At 36.2% G+C, this 18,784-nt stretch overlaps 2 protein-coding genes across 4 annotated transcripts; one reads left to right on the top strand and one right to left on the bottom strand.

Moving 5' to 3' along the window:
* Window positions 1-374: 374 nt before the first annotated feature.
* On the bottom strand, window positions 375-11,229 carry dnajc7 (DnaJ (Hsp40) homolog, subfamily C, member 7). Of its 2 annotated transcripts, XR_004541643.2 has the most exons (15): window positions 11,114-11,193; window positions 10,306-10,394; window positions 9,851-9,975; window positions 8,776-8,889; window positions 8,230-8,304; window positions 8,033-8,151; window positions 7,201-7,354; window positions 6,042-6,206; window positions 5,334-5,425; window positions 4,479-4,552; window positions 4,032-4,178; window positions 3,321-3,473; window positions 2,763-2,825; window positions 1,673-2,682; window positions 375-855 (listed from the first exon to the last, which is right to left on the bottom strand). XR_004541643.2 is itself a non-coding variant. In XM_033970684.2 (14 exons), the coding sequence occupies exons 1-14, from the start codon at window positions 11,185-11,187 to the stop codon at window positions 2,645-2,647; spliced, it is 1,482 nt and encodes a 493-aa protein (XP_033826575.1). In that variant the 5' UTR covers window positions 11,188-11,229; the 3' UTR covers window positions 375-2,644. The 2 variants fall into 2 exon arrangements, 1 of the variants encoding a protein (XP_033826575.1); XM_033970684.2 differs by having other exon boundaries at window positions 375-2,682; window positions 11,114-11,229.
* Window positions 11,205-14,128, top strand: nkiras2 (NFKB inhibitor interacting Ras-like 2). 2 transcript variants are annotated; one of them, XM_033970685.2, is made up of 4 exons: window positions 11,205-11,273; window positions 11,649-11,771; window positions 12,055-12,296; window positions 12,840-14,128. In XM_033970685.2, exons 2-4 carry the CDS (start codon window positions 11,678-11,680, stop codon window positions 13,080-13,082), a joined length of 579 nt encoding a protein of 192 aa, XP_033826576.1. In that variant the 5' UTR covers window positions 11,205-11,273; window positions 11,649-11,677; the 3' UTR covers window positions 13,083-14,128. The 2 variants fall into 2 exon arrangements, with proteins under 2 accessions (XP_033826576.1, XP_033826577.1); XM_033970686.2 differs by having other exon boundaries at window positions 11,255-11,278; window positions 12,840-13,297.
* The last annotated feature ends 4,656 nt before the right edge of the window (window positions 14,129-18,784 follow it).

Here is an 18,784-nt window from a genome sequence, read left to right as displayed (position 1 = left end):
TGTAGGACCAATTACTTTATATATATATATATATATATATATATATATATATATATATATATATATATATATATGGGAACCCTGCAAAGTCTACTCATCTCAAGACCAACGGATTTACACTGACCCCTGCATTTGTAGTGTATAAAATCTTATTCAAGGCTCTATATACATTTTACCCCTGAAATAATTTTTCCCGGATATGTAAACCTTGGTACTTCGTGGTATAAATGCAAGCCCAATGTTTAGCCATGTAAAAAGTACATTTTTTATTTTTTTTTTACTGCACTGCTGTGTAAATGTATATTATACTAATTATTCTGACCACCTATCCTGTCTACTAATAACTGCTTATCTAAAAAAAATCCAGAGAAAACTTTATGGGGAAAACCCAGAAGAGGCCAACTTTATTGACATGGCTGGTACTTAAAGGTCAAAGAGAAGATGGTTTTCACTATAAGAGTGAAAACTGTGAGCTAAAGATGACTACAGCTTCCCCGCTTTTAACAAAAATCACAGCATTTCTCTGGAGGTTACCACTTCCGCCATGTTTCTGTTCTCCTAAATCCATTTTTGTGTTTCCTTAAATTCTGCTTTAAATTTCAGAGACACCAGACAGTAATAGTTAGGGACCAAATACTTCACTGGCGATTCTGTCAAAAACATCAAGTGTCATCATACATTGCAAATTTACAATAAATATACAAAATAAAAAAGGAAAACATAACTATCACAAATCATCACTTTACATTCCAGTAAAATGTACATTGCAGCAATTTGTGAATGGCAACATCAAACATAAAACATGTGACAAGGAGACGGGCGGCCATCTTAGCCCCTCTCCGTCTTTGTAGTGTGCTTAGTTTTTTTCAATCGCTTTGACAGTATTGAAAATTGACATTTGAAGAACAGCTCAGAAAATCTTAAACAGAATTTTAGTTTTCCCACTCAAACACTTAGACCAGCAAAACTGATCAATCATCCCTCAAATCTCAGACTTTGGTCATGTGTTTTCGGTGTAGCTCAAAACCTTTAGTCCTGCTGTGAGATGACACAAAACCAGTGATTCTGTGGTCACTGACTTTACACACTTTACACAGATGAATTTGGGGCTGTGTTTTGTTTTGTCTAAAGCAGTCTATATTTGTAAAATAAATAATAAATAGACATTGCCAATTGCGGAGTAGATTTTGCCGTACACAATCAAAAAATATGTGAAGTGAAATATGGAAAAGCACATCAACACTTTTGTAATGCGTGTTCTTTATGTAAAATGAGACAAGCCGTTTACATCTCACTGATATATACTGTAAGGAGGATGTCTCTATATTGCCCTCTTCTGTCTGCGCTCTGCTGAGCTCCTTCTCCCTGTTTCATCCACGTGTGAAAGGCTCACAAACTGTCCTCTTTGCTGTGATGTTTGAGTTTCCATATTGAGAGTTTAGTCCTGTAGTACTGGAAAAAAAACAAAAAAAACCCCAAGCTGAATTCAATGACCGTGTGTGTGTCTGAATGAGAACTGTGTCAAATGTACTAAGAAAAAGCCTGAGAACTGTGTGAACTGAAAAGTTCAAAAGGGTTTGGCCACCTGTGCCCGTAAAGGTACATGTCTGAATCAGACGATCAAACTAAACCAAGTTTCAAAAACTGTGCTTAAACGATTGAAAAAAAAAACCTTAAATGGACTCCCCTACACTCAAAAAAATGAAACGTTGATGTTAATCATAATGCTTGTTCTTTCACATTTGTGTTCATTGAAAATATTTAAGTAGAATAACTAAGAAGATTGCTTTTGATGAACAGAAAAAGTAAGATGGGAAAAGATGATCGGTAATCGGTTTACTTAAAGCTACCACCTGCAAGTTTATCTGTATTTAACCAGTAGGTGGCAGATGTGAAACCTGTGCCCCCCTCCCCTCTCCTTTGTTCAGGCTCACCTGTGCTCTCTGGCCTTCTTCTGTAAGGCCGAAACAGCCTTACTATCAAACAGCAGTAACTTAGGTAGCATTAGTAGTGATATGTGAGAATACAACAGGGGCGGGTCGGCCAGTAATTACAGATGGTAGCTTTAAAGTCAAAGTCGAGTCATAATTTTTTTTAAGTGTAGGGTCAGCTTTGTCAATTTTAAATGTCCAAGCGCTCCATTTTTTTAATGAGGAGGCACTGTCCAGAAGTCTTTGAAAATAGGAGGTGATTTTTGCCCACTATTTAAAAACAAAATAATCATGAAGTAAGCCAGTAACTTTCATGCGTACCCCCAGCATAAGTAGAGACAAGCCAGTCAATAGCTTTCCCTTTTTATCAAGTTTCAAAAATAATATATTGAATTTAGTATTGTATTTGAAAATTTAGCTGCACAAAACTCTTCCTTATAGACAGTTTCAAGCAGCCATTTCTTACTATCAAGTTTGTATAATTTTAAAAAAAGAACATTGCCCAATCAAAATTTGAATTCAGCCTGAGATGAGATATTTGACAGTTGTTCCTATAGGGGGCGCCAAATTGTTTTGCTGCAGGTGGTGGTCAAAGGGTTGCATTCATTCAGTCCATGGCATAGACAGGAACTGACTTGTAAACAGCCAGATTTTTAAATACAAATAGTGAGTTTTGGGGGTTGTTGAAGTGTCTTTAGGTGTTGATGTTCCCATTAACCAAACTGGAAAAAGAAATTGCCAGGTCCAGATGCTGAAAGAAATAAAATATATGTTAGTAATGTGTGTAAGATTGAGTAATGATTTATTTAAGTTCTACAATTGGCTAATTACCTTCAAAACTAAATCCACCGGGGCCACCGAAGAACGCCTTGAAGATGTTGTTGGCATCAAAATCTAGTTGAAAAAAGAAGTGAATGTTAATATTTGTTTTTTTTATAGTTTAAGTTGGGAAAAAACTGAGGCTCAAAATGTTCAAAATTATATTAAATCTTTTTGAAATGTTTAACTTTTAGTAATGAGGTGTGAGGAAGAAAGAATATTTTTTTCTTCTTCCCCATTGTCTGTTTAAACGTTTTGAACCGCATTATTGTGGCTGTAAGTGACACAGACATGTAACAAATTATTTTATATTCCAGATAAATACCAATATTTACAAAAGGGAAAAGTGAGTTTGTGGTCTTATAAGCTAAATATCAGTCATCGGCCTCAGCAGCAGCCAAATATTGGACATCAGAGCGGCTCAAAAAAGATCCACATCAGCCCATTCCTAAAATTGACCTAGTTTGCGCTAAAGTTGCCATAAATACAGAAAATAATGCTCTTAAAACACCATATACTGTTGCGTAGTGTTTAGTTCCACTTTAGGATAGATCAGCCTTCATGACTCACCTCCCACGTTCATGCCGTCGTCCTCCAGGTCCTGTCCCGTGTCGTAGCGAGATTTCTTCTTTGGGTCTGAGAGAACACTGAACGCTTCACCCACCTCCTTAAACTTCTTCTCCTCCTCCTTCTGCATCTCAGGGGTCGCACTGCTGTGACGGTCTACAGGGAACAGCGGAGATGTTTTGTTTGTTTACAATTACTGATTCAATCCATTTGTTTTTTAATAAACACAAATGAATATGTTTCAATATTTCTTTCACAAACACAAACAAGGCAGATGTTTTATAAGACCTGAAAACCTGCACGAAATACGTTTTACTCTTTAAATACATTTTTCAACAGGTACTTTATTTAATACTTATACTTGAGTTGATTTTTTGCGATACATTTAGTTAAGTAAAAGTAAAGATACTGGAGCAAAAGAAATACTCAAGCAACAAAACTGAGTATTTCTTCCACCATTGAGCACAACTCTAGTGCCAAGTAATCCTTGTATGTCTCCTGTTTCTGTCACGTGAAAAATATTTGGTCAATGTTTCCAAGAAAAGTTTGTGGAGATCAATGAACAACACTTAAAAAACTACTTAAGAACTTTCATATATATATAAATACAAAATAACAACTTCTTAAACCTTGTTCTCACAGAAAATAAGCCACACTTCTCGTATCCTAAACTACACAAGAACAGTATAATGCAGTATATATAACTGTGTGTACCTGGGTGGTGTAAAAGCGCTCGTTTGCGATAGGCCTTTTTGATTTCATCTTCTGTGGCGTTCTTTTCCACTCCCAGGATTTTATAATAATCTTTCCGTTTGCTTTTCTTCAACTCCAACTGAGCATTTTTTAGAAGGTGCTTATGTTCTGAAAGGATAAGAAAACAAAAAAATCAATACCTATTTACAATGCGTTACCATATTTTGGAGAAAATTTCCACATTTGTAACTAAAATACATCTACCCCAACACAACATGTTCATGTGAAGCAGTCAGTAATAGTCACCTAATGACACATATGAATAATCTACACTGACCACCACAAGAAAATGTCAAAAATGTGTTACAAAATTTGAAATTCAACTAGAGAAAGCATTAAAAAAAACACATTATTATTAATTATTATTATTCTTCAACATCTGACCTGTTTTTATATTTCAATTCTCACCTTTTGTCTTCTCTGTCTGGTAAACCTTTTCATAGTCCCGAACTGCTTCTTCAAACTGTTCTGTGTCCATATAACTGCAGGTGACGACACAAATTAGGACAACAGGCAGTTCAATCAATTATTATTAAAACTGTAGAAACATCAACTAATTTAATAAACATTGTAATATAACAGTCAAAATAATCAATATAATATAGTCAGTGGTGGAATGTATCAAAATACTGTACTTAAGTACAAATTTTAGGTATCAGTACTTTACTGAAGTAAATGTTAATGTCAAAACTTTTTACTTTACTACATTTGAGAGCAGGTATCTATTTCTACTCCGCTACGTTTTAGAACTGTAAATGAAAATTAAAATTATTTTTTATTATTGTTTGAGTCCTGCTGAAAAGGCTGAGGACGTATTTTTAACACGTTCATAATTTGAGCAAACAAAAATATATAAATAAAACCAGCTAGAAATTTATTTATTTTTTAAATTCAATTCAGTTGTTTATGTTGAATAATACAAAACTTGATCAAATTCACTACACTTGAAGACTTATAAAACCCCCAAATTGGTGTGAACTGTTTTTACTTTTTTCCTCCAAGTACATTTTTAAACAGGTACTTTAATACTATGACTTAAGTCGATTTTTTTCACGTTATACTTTTTCTTGACTATTTTTTGCTGCAGTGTCTGTACTTTTACTTAAGTAACAACATTTTGTAGTTTTTCCACCACTAAATAGTTATTGGCATCACTGCAGTTACAATACTACATTACTTAAAACATATTACCAAAATAAAAGCTATAAATTACACAGTTCATATCCTGACATTTAATAGTACCTCCTTGTATTAATCACTTACCACTGTGCTCTCCTTAAATAGGCCTTGATGTAGGTATCGTCCAGTTTAATGGCCTTGGAGCAGTCTTCAATGGCCTGGTCTAGTTTCTTCAGCTATAAAAGAAATAATGGCAGCTTAATAATATAATAACAACTAACTAAAATGATCAACCAGTGACACTAAAATCTTAAGTACCTGATTTCAAAACCATGAAAGGAGGAAGTAGCTATTTAACTGCATGTAACTTGTTCCAACTCTCAGAAAAAGTGTGGTACATGGCTAGTGTTCACAGACATTAATTTTCAAGGCAACTTTGGAATAGCATTTTCAAAAAGCAATCTGCTCTCACTCCAAATAGACAGTGATAAATACAGTAAAATATTTTGTATTTGGATTCAGAGAAAATGTAGTTGGTTTTGCCTTTTTCCACAATATAAAAAACTGTGAGAAAATCAGAGAGAAATTGGGTAGAGCAGTTTTAGCATTGTGAGTTTAACACTATGAGACGTATTTATTTCATTAATAAGGTAGTTCACAAAGTTATTAATTCATGTCCATTCCATTTATTTATTTGTCTGTTTGAATCAGAGACACTGCGTAATAATGAACAAATAGTGCTATAAATACACTGGAATAAGCTCCGAGCTAGTTTCAATAGCCCCATTAAGAAGAAAGGCCCACTGTTTGTTGCGTGTGATTTCTCCTGTGCTGATCCAACCATAGACTCACCTTAGACCCCACAGTGGCTCTGTTACAGTACAGTTTGGCATTAGTTTTGATGTTGTTGGGGTCTATTGTGAGAGCCTCGGAGTACAGGTCGTAGGCTGCTTCATAGTTTCCTTCCTTAAAAGCCTTGTTTCCTTCCTCCTTCTTGGCTTTTAGTGCTTTGGCATTCTGCAAAAAGAATACATTTTTAAGCATATTGTCAATGAGATCATATTCTACAATTAAAAAAACAACGTCTGTAATGAAAATAATAAAAATTATAATTTGTCTGATAATTTTCTAGTTGTTTTATATAAATTTCTAATAAGGCTTTTGGTGGCACAGGCGATCCTTCCACGCATTTACCATTGCTGGATTAAAAATATCACTTTTCACCACAATCTAAACAGTTAATTTTCTGTTGAATTTGAGTATAATTTCCCAAACCAGCTTTTTAACCTATAGAGGATCACCAAGGGAAACACTGCTGCAAGTTAGAAAAGGATATTTGAATATTTATGATTTGGTCATGGAACAAAATCTAACAGCAGATTTCCCCATAGCAACGTTACAGTCAACTGCCACTTTGTGTAAGACAGAACAAATCATGTACAAAAGATATTAAACACCATATGAATCACTTTAGGGTAACACGTATAACACATACCAGGAGTTGTGTTTTGTTTCGTTCATACATGTTTGAGTAACTCTATTATTAGAATGTCTACATCTCCAAAGCCCAAAATGTTCAGTACCACCTTGTTATGTCATGAAGCAGTAGTTGTTTTTGTTCTGTAGAGATTGGCAAATGTAGAGCTGAAATTATCCAAATGATTCTAGTGAAGGTGTGTGGAGTTTAAAAACACAGTGGAGGGCTTCCTGTATTACCACAGGACATCACAGGGTGGAACAGAAGACAGTCTGACAGAAGAAGCCTCAGCCTAAATCTGCAGGGTTTGTGTGTTAAACATGTGAGAATAAAACAAAACACAACTCCAGGTATGGTTATAACAGAGATCAGAAAATAGCGTAATATGGGCCCTTTAAACACCAACAAACCTCAGTATGAATAATTTTAAGGTCAAATAATTATGGTCATATGTGTTGGACTGTCACTAACTAACCATAACCATAAGTTGAGTGCTCCTTAACTAGAATTCCAAAGTCACATGTTTGCACTTACTCTGCAGGCGAGTCGAGCCTTGTCGTGGTCCGGAGCCATGCGCAGCGCCTGAACGAAGAACTGAACTGCCTTATCGATGCAGTCCTCATAATACAAACACAACCCTCGCACATAAAGTGCGTCGGCGTTTGTGGAGTCCATACGCAAGATGTCACTGGAAGAAAGCAGAAACAACATGTTGAACACTTAAAGGTCCTATATGACATGAAATTAGTTACTATTGTAAGTTTTAAGCCATGTTATAATGTTGTTACCGCATCAAAAACAGACCTGGAGTTGTGTTTTTTTTTCATTCACACACTTTTATTATTAGTCTGTCTACATCTCCATAGCTCAAAATGCTCTGTCAATTCCAGAGCCGAAAACATCCAAATGATTCTAGTGAAGATGTATGAATTTGAAAAACACAGTGGAGGACTTCTTACATTACCACGTGACATGACATGACAAGGTGGAACACAGTGTTTTCAGTTTGAGAGAAGAACTAAATATGCAAGATTTGTGTGTTAAACATGTGTGAATGAAACAAACACAACTCCAGGTCTGTTTGTGATGAGGAAACAACATTATAACAGATCAGAAAGTAAGGTAATATGGGCCCTTTAAGCACAATCCAAAACTATTCTGAGTGATGTCAGTCAAAGGACAGAACGTAAAGTCATAAATATGGCATATGTGGACCAAATCTCTAACAATAATATGATCAGCTTCAACTTAAGTAGATTTTCTGTCTTTCAAAAACTGTGCCTCTTTCCTGTCATCTTCACTGTTGTTCATTCAAAAAAAAAAAAAAGTGCAATAATTATCTACAACACAGGATTTACAGCCTCACCTTGCTACAGACTGGGCCTCTGGGTACCGTCCTAATAAGGCTAAACACTCGGCCTTCAGGATCTTGAACCTGTGACAGGCGATGGCTGTGGCCAAGGCACGGTCCATGCAAAACACAACCTATAAACCAATAATAACAAATGTGGTCAGTCTGTGATAACAAAATATAAAGGAAACAGATATGCAAATGTGTCATACCATTCTGAAGTCTCTCTTGTCAAATCCAATCTCCGCCATTCGCTCAAATTCAAGAATGGATTCTGCATTTCTGATCTGAAATGATTCACAACTTTTCTTTAAACTTCCTTTCCAAATTGTCTTTCAATTATGTCACATTATGAAACCTAAAATGCTAAGGATATGTTCTACAAAAAAAATAAATTAAATAAAATACAACCTCACCAAAAACATACATTTATCAAAAAAGTTTAATGCCACAAACAAGTAAGCCATGTCCTGAACTTAAACCTTATGTAATCCTTTCAAAAAGCAGTTTTATATTTAAGTCCAGTTCTTTTGGATTTGGGTCAGAGACAAGCCTGTGTCCTTATTGTGTGCTTAGAATGAGGTCAGTCCAACAGTGTCACCCAAAACTCGGTGTCACCGTGCACTCTAGTTAATCTCTTCTTAAACCACTGGGTCTCACTTTGTCACTGCATTCGCTTTGTGTCTGGTGAAGCTAAAGTAGAGTGACAATAGACAGGACTCATTGTGGTGCTAATGTGTCATGTTTTTCCAGCTCACCTCCTGCGGCGCCTGACTGTTTTCTGGCTCAAGCTCCAAAACACGCTGGAAACAACGAATCGCCGCCATCGCATTTCCCAGAGACAAGTGACACTTACCCTCTCGCAGATGACCCTGTTGGAAAAATATAAATAATACCAAGAAAGAACATGGATTTGACTGGATTTTGTAGAGATTTGATTTTAAGTGTGTATTACAATAAGCACTTATAACACAAACTTCTGCTTAAATTACAGGATTTCACAAACCAAAAGCTAGCAAAAAGTAAATGATAGGGTTTCAAATAAACTGATATGTAACTCAACTTGACACCAAAAATATTGGGATATTTGTGGTGCACTAAAACAAGAAGTAGAACTGATAACCTATGTGGAAAGCCTAACACAAAAGCTTCCTTTCTCCATATATCTTACAAAAATTCATCCAAACGAATACCATTATATAAATCCAAAAGTCTGCAATGTTTATGTGGTACATCAATAGTTCCAAAAAGTATCACAAAAATATCAGAATATCAATATTGTGTCACCCCACAGCCTAGCATTTACTAACTGACATATTACAATGACATCACGCTGGGGGGTGATCTAAAGGTATGTCTATGGTAAAATGTTCAGCTGTTATCATGGAGACACAATGTTCACATTAGTAGACACAGTCAAAAACCTTTTAAGATAGTCTGAAAAAATCCAAAAGGGATTTAAACAACACATTTTCAGAAGCCAGTGATCAATACAAGTTCACGGTTCTGTTTAGGTGTTTGAACTTCAACAAAAAAAAGGAGAGATTAACTAACTGAAAAAAAATTGGCTAATGCTAGCTAACTAGCTAGCTTGTGACTGTAATTTTCTCTCTCACCTGTTGTAGTTCCAACTAAGTCAGTTCTGTCTGGTCAGATTATGTTAAAACAAAGCTCAGATAAAAAAAAAAGCCTGAGACAAAGCACGCTCACAGTCAGCATCACCCCCCTGGATATGTTGATGACATCAGCTGCAAAGTATCAATACGACATGCTAATTGGGTCAGTTATAAATTTGGTTTAATAAGAGAAGAGTTAGGAGAAAATTCTACATACCTTTGTGAAGTTCTGGTCTAGTCGAACGGCCTGTTGTGCATCTTCTAGAGCCTCTCTGTATCTACACAACATCATCAGCGTGGCGGCGCGGTTTCCATAGTAACTCGCATTTTTGGGGCACATGTCTGCAATACAGGTTACAGGTTATACAGTACCATTAATAATATTATTTTATGTGATTAGATGGTAATTATAGAAAGGAAACTCATAATAGAAATTACATGGCTGTGAAACGCAACTTGGCTGTGAAATGCAATATGGAAAAATTGCAGACAAACTGAATTCAGCCTAAATGCATGTATTTTAATATTAATATTTTAATATTAATCAATAATACCGGACTCTTGCATATTTCACTCTGCCAATGTAATCACTGTATTAAACCAACTCCCAATAATGATCTCTGATGATGTAGCATTCATTCATTTCTGGTCATATTAAGAGAACATAATTACCAATTGCCTTAGTGTAGAAGTTGAACGCTTCTGCATAATCTTTCTTGACATAAAATGCATTTCCTTGCTCTTTGAAACCCTCTGCTTCCCTGTAAAACATAAACATGTGACGTTATACCACAGACTGTATAGATAAACATTTCTTATTTATACAGGGGTTATACAGTACAGATGAACTAGATGAACTATTAACTAGAGGTATAATATTTGCGTTGACTAATACTGAATATTTTCCAAATGTCACTTTCCATTAACTGTAAGAGAAGTCATTGTCTATGAATAACACAACAATCATAACCACCTGTCTGTCTGTGAGTGACAGTGCACCAGAGGTGAACTATACATAGAAAGAGCCACAGCAGCAGAGCAAAGGGGCCGATCAAACATGTTACTATTTTGTGAAGCTGACAGGGGAGCAGAGCCAGGAATATATGACACCAACTGCTATGACTTTTTTTGGAAACCATCTACCTTTTACTGTACCAATGGTAGACTCTGGAAACTGAAACAGAAAGCTAACCTTAACATTATAATCTGGACAAAAGATTAGATGACGTTTTTAAGGACAAACTAAACGTATAAAGTTATTTCAGTGGTAAAAGACTAGGAAAATGAGCTGGTAAGGCAAGACTAATAGAGCAATAGTTACGAACAGTCTGAGGCCAGATTTAGCATAGCAGCTCTACTGGTTGCGTGTTCACAATGCGGCAAAATTGACAATGTCAAGACTTGCAATGTCACGGATCACTGGCGTAAATAATCGTACGTAGAGGCCCGCCACTGCCACCAAAGCCGAAATAAAGCGTACCTTTCTAGTTCTTCGTCACTGATGATTTCCAGATCTGGGTCCATGTTCACAGCATCACACTGCTCCGCCGCCATTTTGCCGTTAACGACGAGGGGCGTGGCCTGACACTGCAGTGGTTACGTCCCTACGTAGACTGTAAACAGGAAGTGTCACTCAAAAGGTAAGGTAAGCACGGGGATTTTCGATAAATGTTAGTGCAATATTAAGCCGTGCAGGTGATTCTATTTTGTTATGATGTGTATAATGTATAGACCTACAAAGATACATCGTTTAGAACCAACGTATTTAAGAACGTCATTGCTTTGGCTTTGTTATGCTAATGCTAACTGCTTACCTTGCTAACATAAGTTAGCATGATTCTTATTGCTTCTCAACAAGGAGAAAACGCTTTTTGCTGCAGATTATTTCAGTATTATTCTGAATTGACAAAATTTCTCACAAACCTCAAAAACAGTTCACCCTTGTTAATAAGTATGTGGTTAACAGTATAATGCTCAACAGTCACATCACATACGTGTATTTCTTTTCCTTCTAGGTTCATTTGTTTTACAGAGGGATCGCACCATGGGCAAGAGCTGTAAAGTAGTAGTTTGTGGGCAGTCTGCAGTCGGTAAAACTGCTGTGTTGGAACAGTTACTATACAACAACCATGTAGCAGGTATGGTATTTTGACATCTTCTGTATTGTCTTTTATAGTGCACAGTAACAACGTGCAAATTATTCACTGCAAAGGGGTATTGTTGATATAATTATTAGACATCTGTATGCTGCTGTATCTTAATCTTACCCCCATGTTCATTGTGCATATCCTTGCTCCCGCAAAAACAGACGCTTTTCTCACTATTGTTACATTAACCATTTGATATCAATTTAAACCCAATTGAAACATCAGTCCTATTCTTATAAACAAAGTTTCTATCAAGTGTCCAATCTAATTTTAGGCTCAGAGCCCATGGAGACCCTCGAAGACATCTACATTGGCTCCATAGAGACAGACCGAGGAACCCGGGAGCAGGTTCGTTTCTATGACACCCGAGGGCTGCGCGATGGGATGGAGTTTCCTCGACATTACTACACTTTTGCAGATGGCTTTGTGCTGGTTTACAGCATCGACAGCAAAGAGTCCTTTAAAAGAATGGAGGCTCTGAAAAAGGACATTGACCGTCACAGAGACAAGAAAGAGGTAAAAGCTTTATGACTGCACAATTGAATAAATTAATAACAATATGATGCACCTTGTTAAATAATGTGGCGATGAGCATTTTTATTTTATTTTTTTGCTCAACTTAATACACCATGGATGGATGTAATACACCAAAAATATTAAACAATTCGAAACATGACCAAAATTAAGAGAAAGATGACTACAACCTATCAATCCTTTTATTTTTTTTTTAGGCAAAGAAAAAACACACCTTGGTCAAATGGAAGACTTAGCACAATTGTTTTTGCTATATAGATTATTCAAATAATTCTAATTGTACTTCTGGTTGTGTCTTCAAGTAACCAAAGCTAAAATATTATTCAAAAACACTTAGCCTAATACTACTGCAAGGCTGATTTTCAGAAGTTACCCTAATTCTTAAAACAATTACTATAAGTTTTTCTAAACACATAAATTGGAGTGTGAGAGATATAAAATATGATACTGTAATTATATTGTTCTTTTCATTGCAGTATTTTGAGCATATTGACCAGTAGATTGAAGTTTTGTTTTGCTTTACAGGTAACTATTATTGTGCTGGGAAACAAGCTGGACAGACAGGAGGAGAGGAGAGTGGACTCGAACATGGCTCAGAACTGGGCCAAGAATGAAAAAGTCCGGCTGTGGGAGGTGTCTGTGGTCGAGCGCCGCACTTTAATCGAACCATTTGTGTTTTTAGCCAGTAAAATGACACAACCACAGAGCAAGTCCACTTTCCCTCTTAGCCGGAATAAGAACAAAGGGAGTGGCTCCACCGACAGTTGAATTATCAGGGAAAAGCATCTACTCAAAGAGGCGAGGGAAGGAGTGATAGTAATTTTAAAGGGATCTCTGTTCTGTTAATATAAGAACACTATAATTATGAAGGACCATAATGCTGTTGCTGTTAAATTATCTTTACATTTCAGGAAATATTTAATATTTTATTGTGTGAGTCATATATCATGATAGCAGCAAAACAAATATGGGCATTTAAGTGAAATTTGACGTTTGCTTACCTATGTAACGTCTTTACGCATTCATAATTTCATAGCAAGATTTTGTTGTTTTGCTTTTTAAACTTTTAAATACTGATAAGTCACTTAACTACAAAGGAGTTAATTGTTATTTGTTATTTAGTCTATTTTAGAAAAATATACTATGTGATTGGCCATTTTAAAGGGATATTATCCCATTACTGGTTCCAGAACTGTATGAGTGCTATAACTATAAAGTATATACACATAGACTACTGGCCACAAAATCTGCCACAAAATCTGCTGTCCATACTTGTGCTAACAACATAAGTCAAATCAGATAAATCTGATTGTTTTACTGAAACACTGAATTGGATTCAAATTTAAACCAAAAAATGTAATTGGACTTAATGCCCTGATCAAGAACAATGGAAAAATACATTAATCCATGCTCCTTTGCACACCGATGTGATTAATTTGAATGTTTATTTCATACCTTGAAAGTGCCATAGTAACACGATTATTTGAACACATTTGAATCTAAATCCAATTTCAGATCACAGTGTAATCTAGTATTGCACAGTTGTCTCTGGCGCAAATGTTGTTTTTGACACAAAATGTTACTGGATCATGAAAAATTACTTTAAAACTTGTATACTACATTCCAGGTCACAAACATGCACACTGTGAGAGACTTGATCTCATTTGCTGAAAAGCACACTACTATAAGTACAATCAAACTGGGAAAGATGCTGTGTTTTCTGTATCAAAACATATGACTTTTATTGTTTCTGCTGGAGGTTTGTTACCTATAAATGTACTGAATTAATGTTCAAGTAAATGAATGACATTCCCAAACATTGGCCTGGTTATGTTATTTGACACGCATCTTCCACATATCAAATACACAAATACAATTTCTATTTTTGTGTCATTGTGTATAGGTGGTTGTAGTAGTAGTACGACTAGTGAATCGCTAAAGAAAAATAATATCTGTCAACTGGACAAAACGTTGTAGAACTGAAGATGTTTCACTGCTCATCCAAACCACTTCTTCAGTTCTGGTCAGATTGTTGGTGGACACTGGTTTATATCTAAGCTCCTTCAGGTAGATCAGACCTGGACGACTTAGGGATCACACAGAGACGAGTCAAAACTAACATTAGCTGTAAAAGTTTCTTACATTTCATCTGCATTTTATTTTATGTGCTTTTCCTTGGACTATTTGAACATTTGTGAATGGCCAGCATTTATTCAGAGCACCTTTCAGCCAATTCCACAAGTGATAGAAGGCTTACCCACCAGAAGATGTCACTAGACACCCATCAAGAAAGTGAAACGTCCGCCCTATCTATCTACCACAAACAATTACAAACCAAAAAGAGGTTACAACATAAAATAGTTTCCTTCTAGATTCCTTCTTGATTTGAATAATTTGTCATGGAAACACTCATCCACTGTTATAGCAACAAGCCACTGTTATATCGGCAATAAAAAAAAATAAAATAAAAAAATAACCCTGAAAGGTCCTCACAAAATCCTTAAAATCAGGAAGGAATCATTTACTTGAAACCAGTGAATAACATCCTCAAAAACATACCTGGAGTTGTGTTTTGTTTCATTCACACATGTCACACAGTAATCCTGCATTATTTGTCTGCATCTCCAAAGCTCAAAAATGCTCTGTTTCAACTTATGATGTCATGTAGTGGTCTTTTTTTTTTTTTAATTAACAGTTATCTTGTACCTTTAGTTCAGTAGAGATGGATAATAATAATAATAATAATAATAATAATAATAATAATAATAATAATAATAACAATAATATTAACATGATTCTAGTGAAGGTGTATGGAGTTTAAAAACACAGTGGAGCACTTCCTGTATTACCATGTGACATCACAAGGTGGAGTGTTTTCTGTATGAGAATAGAACTCAAAATATGCAGGGTTTATGTGTTAAACATGAACAACAATGAAACAAAACACAACTCCATGTCTGTTTGTGATGAGGAAACAACATTATAACAAAGATCAGAACAATGTATCATTTTACATTGTTTCAATTTGTATTGTGTACGTATGTATGTACGGTGACCTTGAGAGCCTTGAAAGGCGCCTAACAAATAAAATGTATTATTATTATTATTATAAAACTGCATAATACGGGCCATTTAAATTCAATTCAATTCTAGTTTATTGAAAAAGCACATTAAAAAAAAAAAAAAAAAAAAACTTCAGCTGCCCAAACTGCTTCACATAACAAGAAACACATATGCAGATAACACAATGCATAAGAAAATAACAATAAAACACTAAGATATCCTGTCCAAAATGCCAAGGAGAAGAGGTGATCGGTCCTGAATGAATGTCTCATCACTGCTCTGTTTAACTACCTTCCCTCATGCCCCTACTTTATATTGACAGACACTTACCTGAAGGTTCTGCTCTCCTCTGATATGGGATAAACCTGGCCCTCCTCACACTAGCTTCAGATCAGATAAAACGGATCAATAAGACAGAGGAAACTGGCCTGTCACTTCAGTCGCCAACAAGGTCACACTGCCCTCCTGTCACTCAAGTGGGTTTAACAACAACAGAGCTCTGAGCGACTCCACAAGGAAAAACAGCAGGGAGATTTGGTTGCAATAGAATGCCTTTTCCCCCCATCACATTTGTTGTTTCACGTTTCATGCTGTTTCTCATTGAAGGTAAGAACTATGGAATAAACATCTGAAGTCAAATCAAACAATAGTGTGATTGATAGTACTGGAGCTGGTTACACATCATTCCATTGGATGACAGTAATTCACTATTTGTCCTCTGATTTGACGGTTGGCGGTGCAATTTTAGCTCCAACTGATGAATGCTGCCATGTTGTCCTTGCGCAAGACACTTAACCCACCCTGCTTCAATGTCTGTGTACACTGGTATATGAATGTGTGTGAATGGGTGAGTTTAAGTGCTACGGTTTGTTGGAATTGAAATAAAATGTGTATATTTTTTGCACAGGTTAACACTAGTGATGTAATGTAATGTATGATTCATTTGTTATGGAAAATATCTCCCTTTATCTTTGGCCTAGACTGGTCCAATCCAATTAAACTTTAAAGTACATTTTACTAAATCAAGGATTCCCAAATATTGGATAAAGTAAACACAACATCCATAAACACACTGCATAAAATATGGGATAAAAATGGTGATAATGGTGAAGAGGAGGAGGAGATGAAGAGGCAGAAGAGGCTGATGGTTCTACTGGTGCGGTGGAGATCCGGAGCAGAGAAGTGCTGCCTGCGTCACATATGGGGACAGAGAGAACTGTGAAATGTGAATTGTTGAGAGGTGACAGGCAGGTAGGACAACAAGTATCAAGGTCCACATCCGGAGAATGGACTGAAATGTTAAATTTGTATTTTCTTTTTATTAAAAAGGCAACAGTAGTTCGGTTGGTAGAGTGTTTGTCCACTGATCCAAAGGTGGGTGGTTCGAATCCCGCTCTTGATGCAAACATCGTCGGTTGAGCGGTCAGATTCACAGACACGCAGGTTGGCGGTGCGATTCCAGCTCCCACAAATGAATGCTGTTATTGTGTCTTTGGGCAAGACTCTTAACCCACCTCATCCTCAGCGTCTGTGTACACTAGTGTATGAATATGAGTGTGAATGGGTGAGTGGTTCCTTGATGTAAAGTGCTTTGAGTGTCGAGAATGTGGAAAAGCGCCATATAACAATTCTGACCACTTAACTTAACTATTTCCATTATGATTTCCATTATTACTTTGCCTTGAATGTTCCACTGTATGGCATTAAACATGTATCCCTATGGAGACAGAAATGTGATGCCACCAGGCCAAATTACAGGTCAGATCTGTGTAGAGGTGACCCCACTCACAATTAGGTTTTTCAAGTTTTTTTTTTCTTTCTTTTAAGCAGTGAAAACACCTGAATGAATTGATTAAACGCAAGATATGTTTAATGCAAGAACATCTCCATGGAGACAAGCAGATGATGGACTCTCCACACAGTGCGCCTTTAACATAGAGTCTCTTAAACTGACAGCCACATTTAGAAGCTTACAAAAAGACTTAAGACACAGCTGCTGCAATTTTGATGATCCATTGTCAAGACAAAACTGGAGCTGAGCCAAGACAGCAGGTTCTAACCATCTGTGAGAGAAGAAAACCAAGATGGTAGCTTTTAAACACACCTCCATCACTACATTTTGGGTTTATATTTCACCTCTTGAGTCCTGGTCGTGTTGTGACAGAGCCTGAATAGGTGCAAAATGTGTTGTAAGTGTGAACCGATGCAGAATTTGAGAAACCAGTTCATGCTTGTTAAAAATCCCACCTCAAATAACAGCAGAGAGTTGTTCTACGTTCGGCTAAACAGATCAATGACCATGTGTTTGATTTTCTGTTTTGAAATAGAAGAATGACAATAAAAAGGAAAAGGGGGTTCAATATGTGTCCAGCTACACAACAGGGAGCTAATAGCAAACAGCACTGGAATAAATTTGTAGTTTTAATTAAAAAGTACAAACGGGAAAATGCTTTGACAATACGACATCAACTGAAAAAATTTGTATGGGGCCGGCCTAATATCGATCACAAAAAACAAGTCTCTAATTCACAACTACTATAATATTTCTGCTTATCAACTCCAATAACTTGTGTTTTAAAGTTTAAAGGTTCTACATTACATAACATGGAGTCTTGTGAGCTTTAAGTCATGTTATAATGTTGTTACCTCCTCAAAAACACACCTGGAGTTGTGTTTTGTTGCATTCACACATGTTTGAGTAACACTTTATTATTAGTCTGTCTACATCTTCAAAGCTCAAAATGCTCTGTTCCACCTTGTGATGTCATCAGGTGGTAATTTTCAAGTTAACAGTGACCTTTAACCTTTTGTTCAGTAGAGATGGGCAGTTCCAGGGCTGAAATTATCCAAATGATTGTAGTGAAAGTGTACAGTATTGAGTTTACAGTTCACTTCCTGTTTTACTCCATGGCATCACAAGGTGGAACGGAGTGTTTTCTGTGAACTCAGCCTAAATATGCAGGGTTTGTGTGTTAAACGTGTGTGAATGAAACAAAACACAACTCCAGATCTGTTTTTGTGACCAAGCAACATTACAAAATAGATCAGAAAATGTCAGAATATGGGCCCTTTAACTTTGCCTTGTGGTGATTCAGGTTGGATGGAAGTGAAGGATGAGCTAAAAGCAGAGAACAAATAACTAGGGGACAATAATGTAGACCTGTACTTTACCTTTAATCTATTTGGTTTGTGTAGCAGTGATAGTGGCACTGAATGACATGGATTCTCTTCAAATGCATTTCATTTCAAGTCAACACACAACACAGCCTCATTTTATGTTTCTGTGCTTTGTGGGGACATTAAATGGAGTTATATAAGAGAACCTTTAAATTCATTTCCTGAAGACTGATCCTGATAATTAAACATAAAGTGCTATATGTCACATTTTACACTATTATGTAATGTAA

The sequence above is a fragment of the Periophthalmus magnuspinnatus genome, chromosome 8, assembly GCF_009829125.3.
Source record: "Periophthalmus magnuspinnatus isolate fPerMag1 chromosome 8, fPerMag1.2.pri, whole genome shotgun sequence".
NCBI classification, from domain to species: domain Eukaryota; kingdom Metazoa; phylum Chordata; class Actinopteri; order Gobiiformes; family Gobiidae; genus Periophthalmus; species Periophthalmus magnuspinnatus.
Note: the sequence above shows the minus strand (reverse complement) of the source record. Positions and strands in the feature narration are given on the sequence as shown.